The sequence below is a fragment of the Pseudorasbora parva genome, chromosome 15 (genome assembly GCF_024679245.1).
Source record: "Pseudorasbora parva isolate DD20220531a chromosome 15, ASM2467924v1, whole genome shotgun sequence".
Lineage (NCBI taxonomy): Eukaryota > Metazoa > Chordata > Actinopteri > Cypriniformes > Gobionidae > Pseudorasbora > Pseudorasbora parva.
This window is the reverse complement of record NC_090186.1, coordinates 16,798,276-16,819,709: the sequence shown is the minus strand read 5'-3', so window position 1 is coordinate 16,819,709 and position 21,434 is coordinate 16,798,276. Positions and strand designations below refer to the sequence as shown.

General features: G+C 38.8%; 1 protein-coding gene across 1 annotated transcript in view; it reads right to left on the bottom strand.

The window, feature by feature from the left end:
* Positions 1 to 4,237: 4,237 nt before the first annotated feature.
* LOC137041203 (uncharacterized protein C14orf132-like) overlaps positions 4,238 to 21,434 on the bottom strand; it is a 57,638-nt gene continuing 40,441 nt past the window's right edge. Inside the window, exon 2 of the mRNA XM_067417232.1 lies at positions 4,238 to 4,986. Within this exon, the coding sequence (XP_067273333.1) occupies positions 4,756 to 4,986 (231 nt within the window). The 3' untranslated portion in view covers positions 4,238 to 4,755. The remainder of the gene's footprint in view (positions 4,987 to 21,434) is intronic.

The following is a 21,434-nucleotide window of genomic DNA, read 5'->3' as shown; positions in this document are numbered from 1 at the left end:
AGCCGGTTGCTCTCGAATCGCTCTCGCAGTACGTTGATGGCATACATCACTGTCACATGGCATTGGCACTGTCTGAAGTCTGACAAAATATCTAACCGGAATGCACTGATTCAAGTCAGCCGATGATGCTGCGCTTTATAGAGGTAAACAAGCCTGATTTCTCCTCCCCTCACAAAATTAAATGGTATCTGATTAAGTCATGTGTAAGTCTGTGAAAACTGGAATAACTATAAGAAATGATGAATCTGAAATGAAATGGTGAAAAACAAAGGAAATTAACCTAAGGATGCTTTAATTTACATACATTCCCCCCACCCACATTTTGAAAGAGTTTTCTTTCTTGGTCTGTGTATTTAAGGAGATGTTGCATAGGGCTCGGCACGATGTCTGCTCTGTCTTGTGTGTTTTTGGTTAAGTCTCTGCAACCTACAAAAAGTCATGTCATTCACATTGTGTCTTGTTAATCACCTTGTTAATCATTTCATTTGCTCTATGTATTTAAGCCTTCAGTTCTCCCTCAGTGTTTGTCCATCTTCATCTATATTTTTTGTGAGCTTTTATATTTCACCTTATGTGACAGTTGTAGACATGATATAGAACTATGCAGTTGAACAATGTTTGATTATACAAGTCTGTCTTGGTTTGGCATTATCTGGTGCATTCATGTAAAGACAATATTTGTGGTTTTCTCTTGGGGGTTTCAATAATAAAACTTGAATGTTATGTGGTCATTCTCTAGTTGGGACCATCATTTAAAAGCATTAGGGTCCGGAGTGTTGATTTGAAACTTCTATGGAATCTGCTTTTTGATCAGTTTGAGTCATTGCGGTTTCAGATTTGCTCTTAGTTTCTACAGCATGGAAGGAGTACTGTGGATTATGCCTGTGAACTCCCCTGAATAGCTCTGCTTTCAGGGACTTTAGGCAGATTCCTGTCCTGTAGCTCGAGGCTATAGCCGGCCTAATGCTGGTGTTCCTTCTTTCAGACAAGCATTTCAGTAGAGCATGGAAGCTTTGGGATGTTTCTGTCACCTAGGCATTAAGCTTTTCGAGAGAGTAAAGCTATTGTACTATGTCGCCTAGGTCTGTTGAGGTTGTTCAGTGCTCACGTTTGCTAAAATTGAGCTTGGTCTTTTTTTCAAAGCTTGATAGAGTAGGCATTTGTTCAGCATGGTGTACTGGGTATTAATATTCAACACGATCATCAACCTTCCATTTCAAGGGAGGTCAACTCTGCATCATGGTGGTCCACAATGCAGAGTTGACCTCCCTTGAAAGGGAAGATTTTAGGATTACATGTTACCCAATTCCATGAGATTGGAACGAGATGCTGCGTCATGTGCCTGCATGACGTCCTTCAGACCATTCAAAGTTGATGATGTGCAATGCAAGCACCCTTTTATGTGCACAGTGGTCATAGGAATGCTGTCAGTCAATAAATATAACATAATTTCACACCTGCATCAGCCATTGATTTTAAACATGGCTACTCACATGTTAATGCATTCTATTAATGATAACTAGATTTCAAAAGATGAAGACAAATGTATTTTTTTGTATTATTATTAAAGAACCCCTTTAACCATTAAATGCATGACTGTTTCGCCAATCATTGTTACATATTCGGGTCTTTAGTGACCCGGATTTACATCTAACATGGATGGATCTCTACCTGACGCAATAATACAAAACTCTCCTGATATTAGTGTATCAATTACAGAAGAATAAAATAAACATATTTTGTTACCTTTTGGAGCTTTGAAGGGATCAGTTTAAGCAGATGTTCTATCCCATCATCACTGTCCTCGCCAGATCTCAATTCCCAGTACATTCAGCATCTGGCTCATATTCGCAATCTCAAATATATTCTCAAAACGATCTTTGAAATCAATATTTTGATCACTGACAGGTTCTTCACCAGATCCACCATCAAGTGACAGTAATATTTGATTGTGTTCTGTATTTGCTCTGCAGCAAAACACTGAGTCATTTCAAGTTTTGCAGATTATAATTATTATTGTTTTGTTTTCTGTCTAAGGTAACTATGAGTGAAACGTCACTTCATCATTGTGTATCAGACATTGCAGCCTTGTGCAATAAAGGTGAATTGCATTTATTCTATCATTAAAGATTCAATTATTATTGTGCAGAAAAAGAAAAAAATATATACTTACACTCTTACACACCTCGGGTCGTTAGCAACCCTATACAATTTTTACCAAAAAAAAAAAAAAAAAAAAAAAAAACTGGCATTTTTATAATTTTATATATATAACAAATTGTTTATAATTAATTGATTGAGATATACTAAGAAGGTTTGTGGTACAGTATTATTTCAAGTGGCAAAAAAAAAATACTGAGGTGAATGTGTGTTAGTTTTGCTTAGTTCGCTGTCAGAACAGATGAGCAGATTTGATATCAGAAGTATATGACAGTCGCACATCTGGTGTTCAATGACTCGTTTAATTCAACAGTGGTTTTTCAATACAAAAAGAAACACGTTGCAGTGCAGGTGAAGCAGAATTTAGCTGAACACACCAGTGTTCATTTAATACAATAGATATCAGGCCTCTGTATAAAGACCTCTCAACATCAACAGACAGGAATCTTACTAAGAATCTTAATATCTACATAGTTTTTGCTGAGCAGAAAATCGTTACTTTGCACCACACCTCGGTTTACTGTGGTTTGGGGATTGTGGATTGAGCTGGTCTAAATAACAGATGCTATTCTATTAGGAACTTCAATGATACCAGCAAAATGCAATTGATTCCGTTAATAGAAAAGAGGCTTTGAAGGACATTTCATTTGTCTCTCCAATTAGACAATAATATAACATAATTAACAATCAGCTCTTCATCAAACTTCATCGTGGCAGTTAATTTATCTGCAAAGTATTTTTACATATGGACATTCCAGTCCATAAATCAAAGTCAATGATAAAGTGAAGGCCATTTTCCTGTTCAGCATATATTCAACTCCTTCTCCTAGTGCAATTCATTGCAGAAAAGATGATAGATGATCATCTTGGCTTGGTCCCAGTACATTTCATCCCAGTGAACTGTAGCTAAAACCTGCTCATTTTGGTAAGCCTAATTAATAAGGTCCAAAGTCTGTCAATCAGATCAATAATGTGACCGTCACGGTCTGAAAAGTGTGCGGTCAATAACGACTCAATTAGTAACTGTAGTTTTACAGTGAAAATGCTGAAGATCTGACTGGTTTGTAAAATTCGACTGGTATGAAATAACTTTCTAAACCTTTATTTGGTCAGAGACCTTTAAGGACAACCTGAAGACTTGGTCTACTAAAACAATTGGCAGTTGCATTATCAGAATTAAAAGAGAACTGATTGATCTTTAAAAAGCTGTTCCCAAATGATAACAATGGCATTTTCATATGGTGGGATGGTGGTGTCCCATCACTCTGCTGAACTAACTACCCTAAAATACAGTAGTCAACTAATTTCCGTTGAAAGACCATGCTGGTCAACTAGCCAGACTAGCACTAACCAGCATAAGCCAAGAGAAGTTTATTCATTTCTTTTCAGTAGGGATTGTTGCTCCATCGTATGCTTCATTAAGGCTTTGAAAAACTCCAAAAAGTAAATTTGTAAAAAAGAATAATAATATTTATGAGCTGTAGGAAAGTTATTGACATAATTGTTCATTAATACAATTTCTTAATTTGCGTGTTTGTTTGGGCAGTTGCTTTGTGCCAGAGGGCAGTAAAGTTGTTTGCAAGGGTATGATGGTGGGATAAGAAGCCGTAGCCACTTTCTCCCAGACAGCATGAAACAGTCGCCTTAGCAACCACCACCATTTTATGCTGAGCTCATTAAAAGCAAAGCTTTGACCTCTACCAAATACAAGCTGCACTTGTCATCCTCAACTAAGGGAATGGCATGATTTTTCTGTATGAAATAATTTATTGGAATGCAGGCTTTCATTTTAAATACAATTGTGTGATGTGTTTCTTAAATGTTAAACTGAAATTGGCCGATTTTACTATGTGGGGAATTGAGTGAAGAGATCAATCTTGGAGTCAAAAAAAAAAAAAAAAAAAAAAATTCAGTGAAAGAAAAAAGAACATATGCCCTACCAATGAAGAAAAGGTGCTTATTATATGTTTCAGACCGAGGTTTAAATTATATATATATATATATATATATATATATATATATATATATATATATATATATATATATATATATATATATATATATATATATATATATATATATATAATATAAAGTTTAGCTTACTGTTCTGGGCACATACTGCACTTCCAACTTTTACATTATAGTATGGTTTATTTCCAAATTCGGCATGAAATTCATTTCAGCTTCCTCATCACTGCTCTAAAATGGTCGCTGGATGATTTCCAGAAAGAAGCGTTTGCCCTCTAGACATTTAAAGCATTTGTTATTACATACTAAAAGCAAAAACCCATACAAATTATTTGGCAAATTTCTGGCAGTATTAGTCACTCAGAGAAATTAAATCAGCATTTTTTTTCCTCGCATTACACTGTTTAGCATTAAACAATCTAGATAAAAAGTTTTCAACATGAAAATTACAAAATCATTTCTGGAGCTTCTAAATACTGTTCTGCATAAAAAATAAACAACTAACACGGTGTACATTTTTTTTTCTTTCTTGAATGATTGCACACACCGTTCATCTCATGAGGGCCCCGGCGCCCTGTATTTGGGGACGAATTTATCTCCAAAGTTCACTCGTTTTCATTCTGTAGGTCAGAACGTAAAGGCATAGACAACGCCCACCACTATAATATTCCCGATGGTGGCAGTGATGGCGATCCACAGCCATATGGCATCTCGGGACATGGACTGTTGCTCCTCCTGTTGGTTGTGAGCTGCCAGAGCGGCGGCGTGGACACTAGCAGAGGAGTTGAAGAGAGAGTGATCCGTGCTGTAGTCATCGTGAGGTGATGAGTCCATGAAGGCTCCTGTCATCACGGGGATCTGATGATGGAGAAGGGAAGAGGTCAGACGCATGACCACACAACCAAATGATTCCATCGTCCACATCAGTAACACTGAGCTTCGTGGTCTTGCTTAATATCTGCTAACACTTTACTTTGAAGCTCCCAACAGATATTCTTCTGACTATAAGCAAGTTAACTACTAACCTTAAGCCTAACCTTACAGTCTACTAAAACTCTAACGAGGGTTAGTTAAGATGTAGTAGCAAAGTTACAATCTTAGATGAGTTTATCCCTATAGCCTGGTGAGAGCAGGAAGGATGACACATTTTGCTAAATTGATAAATATTTAGCCTAAATGTTTTACCTTAAACATTTTTGACATATTAGTATAAGAGTAAAATAAATCTATTAAGTGAAATATAGGAAGTTTTTTCTTCTCTATAGTATATACACTACCATTCGAAAGTTTGTGATTGGTAAGTTGTTTTTTCCCCCACTTGCTCACATGCTCACTAAGGCTGTATTTGGTTAATACATATGGTTAAAAAAATAATATTAATTATTAGTGCAATTAAAAATGATATTTTTTTTAAATGTAATGTGTTTTTGCTAAGCTGAATTTTCAGATCATTACTCCAGTCAAATATTAATTAAAATAACTTTTTTATAATTTAATATATTTTTTGCAACGCTGAATTTTCCGAATCATTACTCAAGGCTGTAACCATGTCTAGAACATTGGGGGGAAATTTTTTATTTTATTTTATAAAGCATAAAGAACAATAACAGTGAATGAAATTCTAGGTCTAAATCTAGTTGGAAAATAATAATTTTGGGACTATTTGTCAAATATATTGTTAGTACACCTGATATAAAGTGGGGCTATACATAGATCTGCAACTAAAAATGTGATTTTCTTAGTGGTACAGTGGTAGAATTTTTGTAAACCATGTCCAAGGTTACAGGTTCTAATCCACATTCATATAGTTTTTTATATGAATAATGGGGGGGGGGGGGGGGTTGCATTTCACGAAAACTTCTTAACTCTACGTCATTCTTAGATATACCTTAAGGTATCCCTTAACGTTAAAATGTGTTTCCCGAAACGAACTTAGTTGAGAATACCTTCTTTAAGTCATACTTCCGTAAGGTTGGTCTGGACCACTCTTAGCTATACCTTATCACTATTAACAGTTCATGCCACTAGTGGCCACCACTGTGAAAAAAGCTTCTTTATATATCAGTCTATACGAATATAATTCTGAAGTTGTAATATACACCCAGTGTTCAATTAAGCTTTTTGTTTTGTTTTTATGCAAGGATTACAATTGACTGACTTACAATAAAAAATTTCATTACAAACACTAATGGTTGTTAGCTTTTTAATGATATTATCCAAAGGTACATCAGCTTGCAATTCATTAGACAGGAAAGGCTTAGGAGCCTATTTAAAGGGAATGATTGTGGAGGGGAATTTAGTCAAACTTTGGCAGCGAGGCAGCGAATAGAATTGTGCTAAATCAAAGATGTTTAGTGTATGTGCACTATTGCATACTTGAAAATTGTAGTCCCCTTGCTACCATGTCAGAAGCTGCTATTAAAAATAAATTTAGCCTACCACGACAGCAAATTCAGCAGCTTTTAGATCTTGTTGGACCAACTTTGTCGATACAAACTGGACGGAGCTCAGCTACCCCCTCAGCCCTAAAATCAGCTGCTGGCGGCTCTTCTCTTTCTTTATTTTTTCTCCGCCATATAGAAGCAGCTGATTATATGTTTTGCTTGTTGCATTTTTATTGACTAGGCAATCTAATAATATAAATGAGTTATTTACACAATAATGTGATGCAGCTGCTGCATGGGCAATCATCCCTGGTTGTGGAGTAAATCAAGAGACTCTATGGAAAATATATTGTAATAATTTAAATGACGTGTGATTCTCATGATGCGTTTGAGCATGAGATTGCCGGTTCGTGCACTCATTTCAGAATTATGAAAACTTTAGGTGCAATTTTGTATGATAAATGAAAGTTCAACTATTTCTGAAGTGCTTCTTTTATAAAGAACATATTTTTATCGCTTAACAGTGAAACTGCACAGCCCCTGCATAGAGTAAATAATCGATTCTTGAGCCATCGATATAAGCCCTCACGGACAGCACCCGCTAACGTTGCACTTAAGAAGGTTTACCTTAAGCGACCTCCTAAGGTATAGTTCGGGGAACACACCTAGAAATGGTATACCTTCAGTTAAGTTATACCTTTAGAGTCTTTGTAGCGCACTAATTGACAACGTTATCGGGAAACGCAGCCCAGGTCTTTAATGTCACATGATCCTTCAGAAATCATTCTAATATGCTGATTTGCTGCTCAAGAAACATTTGTGATTATTATCAATGTTGAAAACAGTTGTGCTGCTTAATATTTCTGTGGAAACCATGACATTATTTTTCTCAGGAACCATTAAAGGGATCCCATGGTGTTGAGACTTGTATGGCTTAATATAACATAAATTATGTCTCTTACTGAATTATGTGGTAGAAAACCCATGAAAGATCTACGTTATTTAAAAAATCGATTTTATATTTGGACCATGGGCGGCGCCATTTTGTTTGCGTTCTAGGTTGAAGACGTAGATTGGTTGAACTCCTCAATCAGCTGGCGTTACCCGTAGCTATTTTTACCACAATGCAACTCGAAAATTGTTTCAGAGTTAAACAAAACCAATGAATTGCTTTGTAATTGTACTTAAAACACACTCAAACATACATGTGCACACAAACTCACCTACACAAGTCACAAACAGATCGGCGGGCGCGCACACACACACCTGACTGCTCTGTCTCAATCGCATGCATCATCACCAAAACATCCTGCCTCTCTTCCTCACGTTACTTTATCCCATCGTCCTACCTAGATATTTCCCTCTGCTGGTCACATTAGGCATTACAGTTAATCTACTATCAACAGTCTATGTAGGATTAACACAGGGAATAGATTGAGGGTATGTGCGCACGCAGTGCGTGCGTGTGTGTGTGTGTGTTCGCGCCGATCTGTTGGTGTGTGTGTGTGTGTGTGTGTGTGTGTGTGTGTGTGTGTGTGTGTGTGTGTGTGTGTGTGTGTGTTCGCGCCGATCTGTTGGGGTGTGTGTGACTCTGAAACAATTTTCGAGTTGCGTTGTGGTAAAAATAGCTACGGGTAACGCCAGCTGATTGAGGAGTTCAACCAATCTACGTCATCAACCTAGAACGCAAACAAAATGGCGCCGCCCATGGTCCAAATATAAAATCGATTTTTAAAATAACGTAGATCTTTCATGGGTTTTCTACTACATAATTCAGTAAGAGACATAATTTATGTTATATTAAGCCATACAAGTCTCAACACCAGGGGATCCCTTTAATAATGTTCAAAAGAACAGAATTTTTTACTTCATTGTGTAATTTTTAGCAAAAGCTAAATGTTGATAAATTTTGATTTTACTAGATTTATTGCAAATAAAAATTACACTAACACCAACATTTTAAATTTTACTTTATTTTTCAGAAAAGTGCAGACCTCATAGCTACAGAAATGTATTACTGACGTAGATGATCAAATATAAAACAAATTGCATTTGATTAAGTCACTTTGATAAAATGCATCTGTCGATATTAAGATGTTGGGCTTTTTGGGTTTTCATGTCCTTTTTTTCCCCAGAAAACATCCAAAATACACTTTTAAGTGTATCTTTTATAGCACTTTATCTATTTGTGTCTGTGAATTTCAATTACAGTATATATTTCTGAAGGCAGTTTTCTCAAAATGAGTTTTTCAGAAGGCTCCACTTCTGCAGCACTTACATGAACCATACTTTACACTTTTATTCCTTTATTCCTATAATCTATATTCCGATGGTTTTCACAGTTTCACAGTTGGAGAAGTTTTATTGGAAGAAATCAATTTTCTGAGATTTGTCTTGTTGACTATTGACTTGAAATTTAATTGCAAAGTAATGTCTGCTACAGTAAAGTTTACGTGCCTCTCCTGTAAACTATTAATATCCACTGACAGATATTTGAAATTTTGGATGATTTGAAATATATATATATATATATTATATATATATATATATATATATATATATATATATATATATATATATATATATATATATATATATATATTTTTTTTTTTTTTTTTTATTAAAAATATTTGTTAAGTGAGATTTTAAACCTAAAACATTTTACATCAAAAGCAGAGAAAATACCTCTAGACCAAGCTATATCTCCCTATGGGCGACATATACAATCATCCCAGGGGCTTATTCATAAAGAAACTTTGAGTCACAAACTGTTACAAATGAACTGCATTTTAAATTTGACAAAACTTAACTAACAGCCCTTGAGCCCTTGCAAATGTTTCTTTTTAGTAATTCACAAAGCAGAGCTGTCATTTGCACAACCTTCACAACAAAGTGTTGAGCAAGTTGGATGTTGACATTTAAAGTGAAAATGTGATTAACATCGAATAACAATTCTGGCTATTTCCAGAGAGGCGTCTGAGCTGTTTTAAGACTGATCAAAAGCTGCATGGGGCAGCAAAGAGTCTGACAGCCTCCACTGAGCTAAGATGAAAAGACGCTCACAAAGAAGTAAAAATATCACAAAGAACCCAGAGATGGCCAATTCCTCTCTGTTCTGTTCAGCCTGACATGCACACCTGTCTGTGGTGCAGTTTGTGGGTGTGAACCCTTTCGAGCCGCACACTTCACACAAACACAGACGGATCATTGTTCTGCTTCACTATGGCAACTGGTGACAGAAGAGAAAAAAGGAATGATGGAGGCAGGGACGCTGTGAATGAAGAAGGATGACAAACTTAACTGTGTATGAGCTGCTAGTGAACCATCATGAGATGATAAACAATATCAACGATGAAAATCTGAAGGCAGCATTATGAACCATCCCTCTCAGAGTATAATTGTTTATAATGTGTCATTTCACCCATGGCTGAACACTTTTTAAGCTGTTTCTACAACATATTCAAACAGTTTTCAGGAAGCGCACACACAACAAATAAACTCGGAAATAATAGGTTTACTACATGCACAAATGTGGATGAAACATTTTCATATAACAATATGTTTTCAATTAAAATACATATTTGTATTGAATATACAATTAATAATTCAGTATTTCATGCTGCTTTGTCAGTTTTGACAGCAACACAGTTGAATTATAGTCCAACTGCTTACATTATGACCCAGGGAGCAGAGCAGAATGTAAGGTTTTTATATTACTTAGGGTATGTTTACACAACAATGATGTACTAAACGTTTTTTTTTCTTTCTTTTTTTTTTTTTTTTTGCGTACACATGACAATGTAGTCAAAACAGTTTCTGTTCACATGGATCCAAGATAACAACTAAAAATAAATACTGTATTTTTCATGTCAGGGCAGTAGTTGGCGATGTCATATCTATAGACCAGAGTCCTGCACGGGTCCATTTTTGGAGACCCGCCCCCGCCCGTACCCGCAAGGTTTAGCACCAGATCCGACCCGTGACCCGTGAACATATCAAAATTAAATCCGTACCCGCCCAGACCCGTTAATATTTGGCCCGTTACCCGACCCGTGCCCGCAATAAATCACACACGCTAAAACATTCAAATTAAAATGCTTTATTTTTTATCCTGCCCCCCTCTCAACATCAACAGCGTCATGAATGGGCTAATGAAACAGGCAAAAGTGCCTTTAAAGACTCATTGTCAACAATTTCATATAGCTACTCCACTCACCAACTTTACTTTTACTTCATCCATTGCTACTCCTGCAACGCTCGCTTCATCCGCGCTATGAGAGGCATCAACAAAAGTTTCAATGTCGCAGTGGTGGTGACGTGATGGGTCAAATGGCATATCGTTGTTGCGTGTGTGTGTAATGATAATTTGGACATAGAAATTGTAAAAGCCTACAATATGTTCGATGGGGGAAGAAGGAGGCGGAAACCGGCGAACATTTAAAAGACTTTAACCAAACAAAACGAAAGTAACGTGGGCAGCCCCTCATAGACATCTGCCAAGCGCACACACATAATAAAAAGTAAACAACTCAACGTCAAATCCAGGTGTGGTGATCTCTCGTCCTTATATGCTTCCGAGCTCCCTCAGAGGACTCGAGACCGGTGTGGCTCGCAGGTGACGCTCATTCACAATCACGCCCTGGTCTCGCTCTCGCTCTCTCGTTCACTTTGCCACAGAAATATTGCACATATTTTTCATCCGCCCATACGCGCTACTACCCGCCCGCACAGAGTTAATTATCCGCCCGCATACCCGCCCGTGAATTTTATAAATGTCACAATCCACCCGTTTTAGACACTTTTATGCGGGTACCCGCGGATACCCGCGGGTACCCGACCCGTTGCAGGACTCTGCTATAGACTGCACATGTAACATGCATAACATGACGTCGTGGCTTTCACAAATGTCACAAATTTGTAGTTTACACAGAGACAATAAGGGTAATAAAAAAATAAAAATAAAAACATTGAATCCCATTTTCAAAAGTTTGCATTTTCAGACACCCAAAATTCAGCTGTGTAAATGAATAGCCAAAACGCATACAACGTTTTCAGTTTTTAGAATGATGTCAATCGATTAAAAATAAATAAAAAATTCATCACCTTTTTCTGTAATTAATCACAATTCATCGTAGGGCTGGACAATAATTCAATATCAATATATATCGCGATATAATTTTTTTCAATAACGGTGATATGATTTTTAAACACATTTCCGATATTTCGATATATATATTGCAGCATTCCTCACTGACTGACGTTCAGGGCGCAGCCGTCAGAAAGAGCAGAACATGATTGGCTACTTGCGCGATGACGTACACCACAGAAACGCAGCCAGTGCTCAGCAGTAGTAGGCTGATAGATCCAACGCCGCACGTTTTACTTTTAGCTACAAAAAGTGTTTCCCTGACCGCAACACAAATGTGACTGAACGAACTTCCACAAGTAAGGAGAAAGAAATAGTTGATAAGAGAAGAAAGACTAACGTTAATTCAGTGGGGTGGAAGTGGTTCGGCGTGTCCCCCGCACTTTTACTGGGTCTCACCGGTCCTAGTCGACCCGCTCCGAGCGGGATTCCAAACGGCGTTACCTGGAGCGAGGGCGGGCAATTTAACAGGGACGCTAAAGACGGCTTTCTCTAACCTCGGTTGATTGCGCGCTTCTTGAGGGCAAGTGTATACATAGAAACCAACGTGAATACATCAAGATTTAATTTCAGAGACAAAAAATTATCTATGCATGACCTGTCATTTTATTCGTATCTAAATATGAGGAGGACGCTCTCTCACAGAAAGTCCAAAAGCGGATTCGCAGAACTAACGTTACTGTCACGCTGGAGCTGCAGCTGAAGGACAACGTTACATATACATACAAATCGTTATGAGCTGAAAGGTGACGATCGACAGTCAGACGATTGCGACAATATATGAAAGCAATGAAGGAGCATCATGAGCAACAAAACTTTTTTCAACACTGATAATAATCATAAATGTTTGTTGAGCATCAAATCCTAATATGAGAATGATGAGTGACACTGAAGACTGGAGTAATGATGATAAATTCAGCTTTGATCACAGAAATAAATTACACTTTACTATATATTCACGTAGTGAACAGATGATGTAGATCAGAATAATATTTCACTGTATTACGTTGTTTACTGCATTTTTAATTAAATAAATGCAGCATTAAATATATGCTATAATTTTGCATAAATGGAAAATAGAGCGCTATATGAATTGTTCTTCACTGAAATGTAAAACTTATTCCTTATTGAGAAAATGCTCAATAAACTGCGTCTGCGGCATAGGAGCACTGTACGCTGTGAAGCAGATCCATCATCTGAAGAAGATCCATCCGCTATATTCTGAGTCAGGCTGAATCCTGGCTGAAGACCTTTTGTTTAATCTATATTAAGAATAATATAATCAGCCTATGTTATAGTTTAAACTTAAAGATATTAATATTAATAAAGTGAGAGTCTTATGTTTATTTGATGTTGATTTCACATTTCTTTTTCATATAAAGGCTAAATACAAATAAAAGGTGAACATTAATTTATTTGTACTGGTTTTATTTCTAAAATATTATATAGTTTTATAGAAGGACTATTCATAGACTTGGCCAATACATTTTTCAGAAGTTTATAGGTACAGACATTCTATGTGGCAGTTCTTAGTAGTTTTTTGTAAAGCTTTTATATAGTTCATATCGATATCGGAATTATATCGTATCGACCGAAATTAAGAAAAATATCGTGATATGAATTTTGGCCATATCGTCCAGCCCTAATTCATCGCAATTAACAACATCATAGTTTTTTTTTTATTTTTACATTGTAATAATTTCACAGTTACTCTCCAAATTAAAGTAGAAACAACTTAAGACAGTATGTTTAAAATATTTGTTGTCATGGCATCTTTTTATGAATGAAGGTCAGTATCATCTTTGTTCTTTGATTAATGACAGACAACATTAGTGTCTGCTGTCACTTTAAGATCATCTCATTTTCCAACAACTCTTTAAGCTAATTTCAGACATTATTTAACTCATTTATTAAGACTGCTCTTATGAGAATACTTGACAAAGTGGGCATTTCGTCATAATTCTGTGTGTTATTGTACGTTCAATCGCGAAAAAGCATGTACGATTTTGTGCGATACTGGCACACATCTTTCTGTGCCTTGCGTGTGTGTGTGTCAGGAAATTCAGAGACAGCACGTTCTCTTGTGTCTTGTCACGCTTGAATGGTTTAAAAGCATTTGTGTGAATAGGAGCATGGTTATTTAGTGTAATTAACTGGAAAAATTAATTGCATGCATTAACAAGCTCATTTTGACAGCACTATTTTTTAGCTGAAAATGTTTTTGTGTGAACGGCCCCTTAAAATTAGGCCTACTTTGAGATGTTATGTTGATGTATGACTCAGAGGTCAGTGATTGGCTGATTATTGAAGTAAAACAGTAAAACTTCTCTCATCTATTTGAAACATAAAAACTGACGTATACATAAATAACAGTACTAATAAATCAGGATGAGTGGAAAGTTTTCCATTCTGTCTTCATGCTAAAGATTGTACACGCATAGAAAAAAAAGGTTCACTGGGGTTCTAAATAAAACATTTTCTAAGTGCAAAGATTTTTCTTACACAATTCTCCTTTGTAAGAAATAATTAATTTGTACACAAGGACGCATATTAATCAATGCATGTGATCAAGAAAGGATTTTAAATTCACATTTTGTATTAATAATCACTGATTAAAGATACATTAAAATACACATATAGAGAGCCCAAATGATTAGCCATATAGAAACCAAACTCCAGACGGATATGACAAATGTAAAACTACTATCTTGTGTCTTTTGCTTGTTCAGTGTGCAGTGGAGGACACCGTGTTTTGTACATAGCACTCACACCTACATGTATGTGCACAAATGCACTGTATTTAGAATGTATGCTCAAATATTGCACAGTTGATGAACGGTACAGTTATTGATCTGAATCAAATCAACACTAGCTGTGTGGCGAGGATATTGTAAGCATTGATACAGAAGTTGAAGACTAGCCACCTCATTATCCTGCATATGAGGAGCCGGCAGGGGTTGGGACTCATGCTGTTGCCAGGTTAAACATTGACTGGCCAGCCGAGAAGCAGGACATTTGTCCAAAAAGTAAATTAGACAAACACTTCTTGCCTTTGCGGTCACAACCTCCTCACTGTGGCCTGCGGTTTTTTATTAGTTTTATTTGTTCATGGAATCACGAAATCATGGAAGAAACCAGCCTCTTATATGTGTGTAGTAAACAGCCTTCAAACTATTCATTGATATTAGGCTACAAAGAGTATGGTTAGGGGGTGATTCTAAGGCTAAGCCCTTTTTAAGGGCCCCCCTCTGCCCAGTCCCCCTAAAAAAAATATGTGATTAATTCCCCTTAAAAACATATGAGACAGGTGGGAGGCTTCATCCCGTCTTTTAAAGCGTGTTGTTCAATCCGTGGTGCCGAGCAGAGCACGTCAGAACCAGAACCATAATGTAGCTTACAAACAATAAAAAAGAACAAATCCATTGTCATCATGTTGTGTATTGCATTCTAAAGTTGCATGTTTTGCACACCGTACTGGTTCCCTGTTGTATGGTACATGTGCAGAAAAACTCAGTGATGATACAGACTGATTCAGTAAAAAAAGGCCATGTGAAAATGCTCATGTCGGTGTCATCACTCAAGCAGTGCACGATCATCGTTTAACGATGTCACACATCAGATTAGACATAAGATTAATAATGAATGTGTACATATTGTAAATTATTATAATTCCATTTGTTGCCTTCAGTAAAAAGCTCCGCTTTTTTTAGCCGGTACTGGGCATAATATTAGTAGGTCTAATGAATGTGTACATATTGTGAATTAGTTTAATAAACAGTTGCCTAGTTTTCCTGGTCGCCTACAATAAATTAATGTGTCTACAAAAATGATTCATAAAACATGAATATCAGTTAATCATGTGTTTACTTTCTTCACTGATGAAAAAAAAATCAGTCAGAGTTCAACTTTAGGGGAAGAGACAGGGCAAGACAAAAACAAAGAGAAAAAGAGAGATCTGGGGATAAGAAGAAAGACAAATAATCTACTGCTCACATACATCGTTTCAACTTTGTTATAAATTGTTTTGGCCATCAGAACATCTTAAAATGCACATATGTAATGATCATAGAAATCAAAATTTTCTTGGGAAAGCATACCACCAACCCCCACTAACTATTGAGATAACTCACATTTGAGATATCACTGTTTATAAAACCATACCTAAATTACTAGGTACGATTAAGGGTGGTATAATATGATCATGGAGAATAAGGCATTAATATTTTCCTTTATAATTAGCCTAATAATAAACAGCCAATGTCCTAATAATAATAACAACAAAAACTTAAAAAACTAAACAAACAAACAAAAAAATACTAGTTAATTGTGAGAATTGGACCGTAAACTAAAGTGTTACCATTTATTTTATACCCTCACTGGGGGTTGAGCCCCCCTAAAAAGAAAATCCTAGAATTGCCCCTGCTATGGTGGAATAGACACTAGCCATCTCTCCCTTGAATCTGCATCAACCCTATATGCCCTCACATTACCCACCAAGCTGTTCAGAACAACGTTGGCATTGGTGGGTAAGGCTTATTTAGTATCTGGTCAGGATGCAGCATCGCTTCACACAATGAAACTGCTGCAAGCCTACAAGGCTGACTTTTTAGGAGACCTATATGAGGGCAGGGGTATTGGCAACTATGCAGTGAGTGAACAAATCTTTTTCTCAGGGCCACCAAGGAGATGGCCAAATCCATTGTATTTGAGGGGGTCCCAGAGCGACCAGTTTGGTTTGTCCCTGACAGTTTGCAAGATGAACAAATGGTAAAAACTATGTATATAGTGTATACCTCCCCGGTATTTTATATTTCCAAACAAGAATGGGGGGTTGCATCACATTTTGGATCGGCATCATCTGAACTAGTCAGTCATGCGGCTAAAGTTCAAAATTTATCTGAATGTTAACCTTCAGATAAAGGTAGCTCTGGCACTGTTACTACTTTAATGCATCCGCATTCTGAACTACATTGACGATTGGTTGATTTTAGCTTAGTCCCTTTAATTGGTGGTTCAGAATTAAGATGTCATTCTCACCCAGATGAAAATGTGGTGTTAAATTTAAACACCAAGAAGAGTTTGCTTTTTCCAGCACAAAGGACCACTTAGGTGTGGTATGGGAATTGGTTACGATGCAAGAATACGTATTGGTTCCATATGTAACCTTATTTCCCTGAATAGGGAACGAGACGCTGTGTCACCGCTGTGGGAACACCTCTGCATGATTGCGTCCTGAAGCATGTATGTAACCAACCAATGAGACATCGGAACGTCATAGGCGGATAATGTCATAGAGCCGGAAACTATAAAGCACTCTTAAACACAAACAGAAACTAGCTTCTGAAACAGCCTGAAGTAAGTGCTCACAGGCATGCAGGGAATATGATCGGGTGACACAGCATCTTGTTCCCTATTCAGGGAACTAAGTTTACATATGTAACAGAGATGTTACCATTTCAAAGGAACTCGAGCTGCGTCACCAATGCGGGAACGACAATACCCATGTCCCCATATGAGCCAGATGACCGTCCACCATTGGCTAATTAACGAGCACCCTTGCCCAAGGGTTGGCATTGAGGTCAAGATCATAGAACCTCACAAAGGTGTGTGGTGAGGACCACACCACCGCATTACAGACTTCATTCAGGGAAGCCCCTGATAACAAAGCTTTAGAAGCCGCCATACTCCTGGTAGAGTAGCCCGTATAGCCAAGGGAGAAGGCTGACCAACTGCCTCATAAGCAAGCGAAATGGCAAATGTAAAACAATGACCAAGTCCTTTGCCGGCACCCTGGTGCGAACCGGAGGCCTAAGTCTTAAAGTGCCACGAAAGAAATGAGTAATAAGCAGATGTCACCCGAATGAAACACCACCCAAGGGCATGTGGTAAGTTGCTAAGGCTGCCACATAAACCTTCAATGTGGAGGGAGTTAACCCTGTAGAGAATCTTTCCTGCAGGAAGCCCAGCACTGCACCTACTAGGCAGTTAACTGGGTCCCACTGGTGATCCTCACACCAAGAAGTAAAGAGTTTCCACTTCAGCAAATAACATTTCCTTGTGGAAGGAGCTCTAGAATGTAGAATGCTCTCCGCAACCTCAGTTGAGAGACCTGAACTCATGAGCTGGGCTCCTTCAGAGGCCAAGCCCACAGTTTCCACAGCTCTGGACGAGGGTGCAGAATTGCTCCCCTCGCTTGAGAGAGTAGTTCCCTCCTGATCGGAATCTCCATGGGAGAGCTGTCCAGGAGAGACACTAAGTCCAAGAACCACACTCGGCCCGGCCAGAATGGGGCTACTAGTAATAGATGGGCCCGTCCTGCTGCACTCTCTTTAGAACTCCCGGAAGCAGAGCAATTGGGGGAAATGTGTACAGAGGCAGCCTCTGCCACTCCTGTATCATGGCGTCCAGCCCCAATGGAGCTGGAGATGTTAGGGAGAACCATAGGCAACAATAAGCCGTCTCTGACAATGCGAACAGATCTACTTCTGCCCTGCCGAAATTCTCCCACAGGAGCTCCACCACCTCGGTGAGGAGTCGCCATTCCCCTGGCCTCAGCCCTGTCTGCTTCCACATTTAAATACCCTGGGATGTAAACTGCTCTGATAGAACTCAGTTTCCCCTTGGCCCACAGGAGGAGCTGACGAGCCAGCTTGTATAACGGGTGCAACCTCAACCCCCCTAGATGGTTTATGTAGGAGACCATGATGTGTTGTCCGTGCGAATTAACACATGATAGCCCCTGAGCTCTGACAGGAAGTGTCTCAGGGCCTGAAACACTGCCAACATCTCCAGACAATTTATGTGCCAAGAACGATGATGGTCATGCCACTGGCCCTGGGCCGAGCGACCACTCATGACTGCTCCCCACCCCGTGAGGGAAGCATCCGTCGTTAGAGTGACTCGACAACAAGGAACTCCCAACACTGAGCCTTGAACCAAGAACCAAGACTGTTTCCATATCATCATCGCACGAAGGCAATGCCGTCTGACCTTGATAACTCGAAAAAGATTTCCCCTTGGGGAAAACTGCTTGGTCTTGAACCACCACTGCAACAGTCTCATATACAACAGGCCGCAAGGAATAACGTTGGACGCTGTTGCCATCAGACCAAACAGTCTCTGATACTGTTTAACAGTAAGTGGTTGATCTAGTTTCACCCCTTTGACTGCTGAGAGAATCAACCCCACACGAGGATCTGATAGGCGATCATGCAAGGTGGTCAAATCCCACTTGTCCCCAAGATATGTAGTTCTCTGAGTTGGCAAAAGAACACTCTTTTTGGGGTTCAATCTCAGCCCCAGCTTTCTCATATGAGCAAGAACAACATCTCGATGTTGAACCGCTAACTGCGCTGACTGCGCCGACTGCGCTAAAATCAACCAATTGTCGATGTAGTTGAGAATTCGGATCCCCTGCATAGGCAGAGGAACCAGAGCTTCGTATACACTCTTTGTGAAGGTGTGGGCTGACAAACCTAGAAAGAACGGAAGAGCCCGATATTGGTATGTTTCTCCCCCGAAAGCGAACCTCAGGAACTTCCTGTGCTGTGAAAGGATAGATACATGGAAATATGCGTCTTTTAGATCTATTGTGACAAACCAGTCCTCAGACCTGATTTGTGACACGATCTGTTTGAGTGTAAGCATCTTGAAACTGAGTTTCACTACAGCTCGATTGAGAATGCACAGATTTAAAATGGGCCACAGCCCTCCATCCTTCTTTGGCACAATGAAGTACTGGCTGTAAAACCCTGACTCCCTGCTGGGAGGAGGCACCCTCTCTATAGCCACCTTTTGCAAAAGAGTCTGGACTTCTTGAGACATAACCAGAGCCTGCTCAGGGCCCACTAATGTGAGCAGACCCCGCTGAAACTGGGTGGATGACACCTGAACTGGATGGCGCACCCCTTTCTTACAATATGCAGGACCCAACAAGATATATTTGGAAAATTCTCTCACTCTGCCAGAAAATCTACTACGGCTAACAGCCTCTCAAGACTGGCCTCTGATGTACTCTGCACAGCAGGCGCAGTGCTGTGCCCTGAAGTGGCGAACCGGCTGGGAACAACTGGCCCGACTGCACTATAACCCTCCTCAGAGGGCGCGAGCCATCCTTGAATGACTCGCGAGATGTCAGGAGGCTAAGAAACAGTTTGCGACACTCCAATTTCCACATTTCTCTCTCGGAAACCCCAGACTTCTGCAGCTGCTGGGCGGGAGCAGCAGGAACTGAGTACAAGCTTCACCCTACCCTGAGTTGTAGAAACTATGGGTCTGGCCTCTGAGGGGGCCTAGTTCACAGATTCCGGTCTCTCAACTGAGGTTGTTGAGACCATTCTTCACTCCAGAGATCCTTCCTCAAGCAAACTGTATGCCTTGAAGTGGAGAGTTTTCAATTATTGGTGCAGCAGTCATCCGCTTGACCCAATTAAACCAGCTATGCCTCTTGGTACAATGCTGGAGTTCCTGCTAGAAAATTCAACTGCAGGGTTATCCCCATCCAGTTTAAAGGTCTATGTGGCGACCATAGCTGCTTATCATGTTCCTTTGGGTGGAATGTATTTAGGGAGAGACCCATTAATAGCATGTTTCCTCCATCGTACTTTGAGGCTGAGGCTTGCACTAGGGTACTGCCCTGGGGTCTGTCCAAGGCCTGCCCCTGGATCTCTTTGAGCCCATTTAGGAGGTTTTAGTCAAGTTTCTGACTCTTAAAATTGTTCCTTCTTGCTAGCATGTCTCTTTAAAAAAAAGAAGATTTGCAAGCCCTTTAGGTTGCCCCTTCATACTTGGAGTTTGTAACCTGTCTGGTAAAGGTATTTCTTCACCCGAGGCAGGGTTATATTCCCAAGGCCCCTACTGATGTGGCTAGATCAATTGTGCTACAGGCTTTCTTCAACAATTGTCTTCAACAATTCCAGGATCCAGACCAGGAAAAAACACTGTTTGAGCATGCTTTAGTTTCCTGGTCGTGACGTCACCTGCATCTGATATCCTGTCACAGCATTGGAATGATGTCACATGCTTCATGATGCAATTAAACAAAGAGTGTTTACAGAGCGGCATTTTGATACAGCATCTCATTTCCTCTTCAGGTTACACTTATAACTAAGTCGTTTTAAGCAGTCATGAGTTATAAGTTTAAAGGGTTAGTTCACCCAAAAATTAAAATTCTGTCATTAATTACTTACCCTAATGTTGTTCAACATCCGTCAGACCTCCGTTCATCTTCGAAACACAAATGAAGATATTTTTGTTGAAATTCAATGGCTCAGACAGGCCTTCATCGACACCAATGTCGTTTCCTCTCTCAAGACTCATAAAAGGCACTAAAGACATTGTTACAAAGTCCATCTCATTGCAGTGTCTCTACAATAATTTCATGAAGTGACGAGAATAATTTTTGTGCGCAAATCCATACGATGATTTATAACCGTTCTAATCTTTTGGGTGAACTAACCCTTTAAAGTAAGTAAATTAAGTAATAGCATGGTAAAAACACGTTAACATTCAAAACTGTTAGGCATTTATTCATTAATGAGACATTACAGATTAAATACAATGTAGATTTGTTTCAAAAAATGAAGATATGACTGTTTTGTAAGTTTATGTGACATCAGGTCCACTGGGAATGCAAAAGGTGTATACAGTTGTTTTAATGCATTAGTAGGGTAAACTTTTAATGACAGTCACTGGTGCATTTTATATATAAAAAAAGGAAACATGCGGAGAAAGAAATGCTCCATGAACATTTGATATGAAGGCTTTCATACAATGCA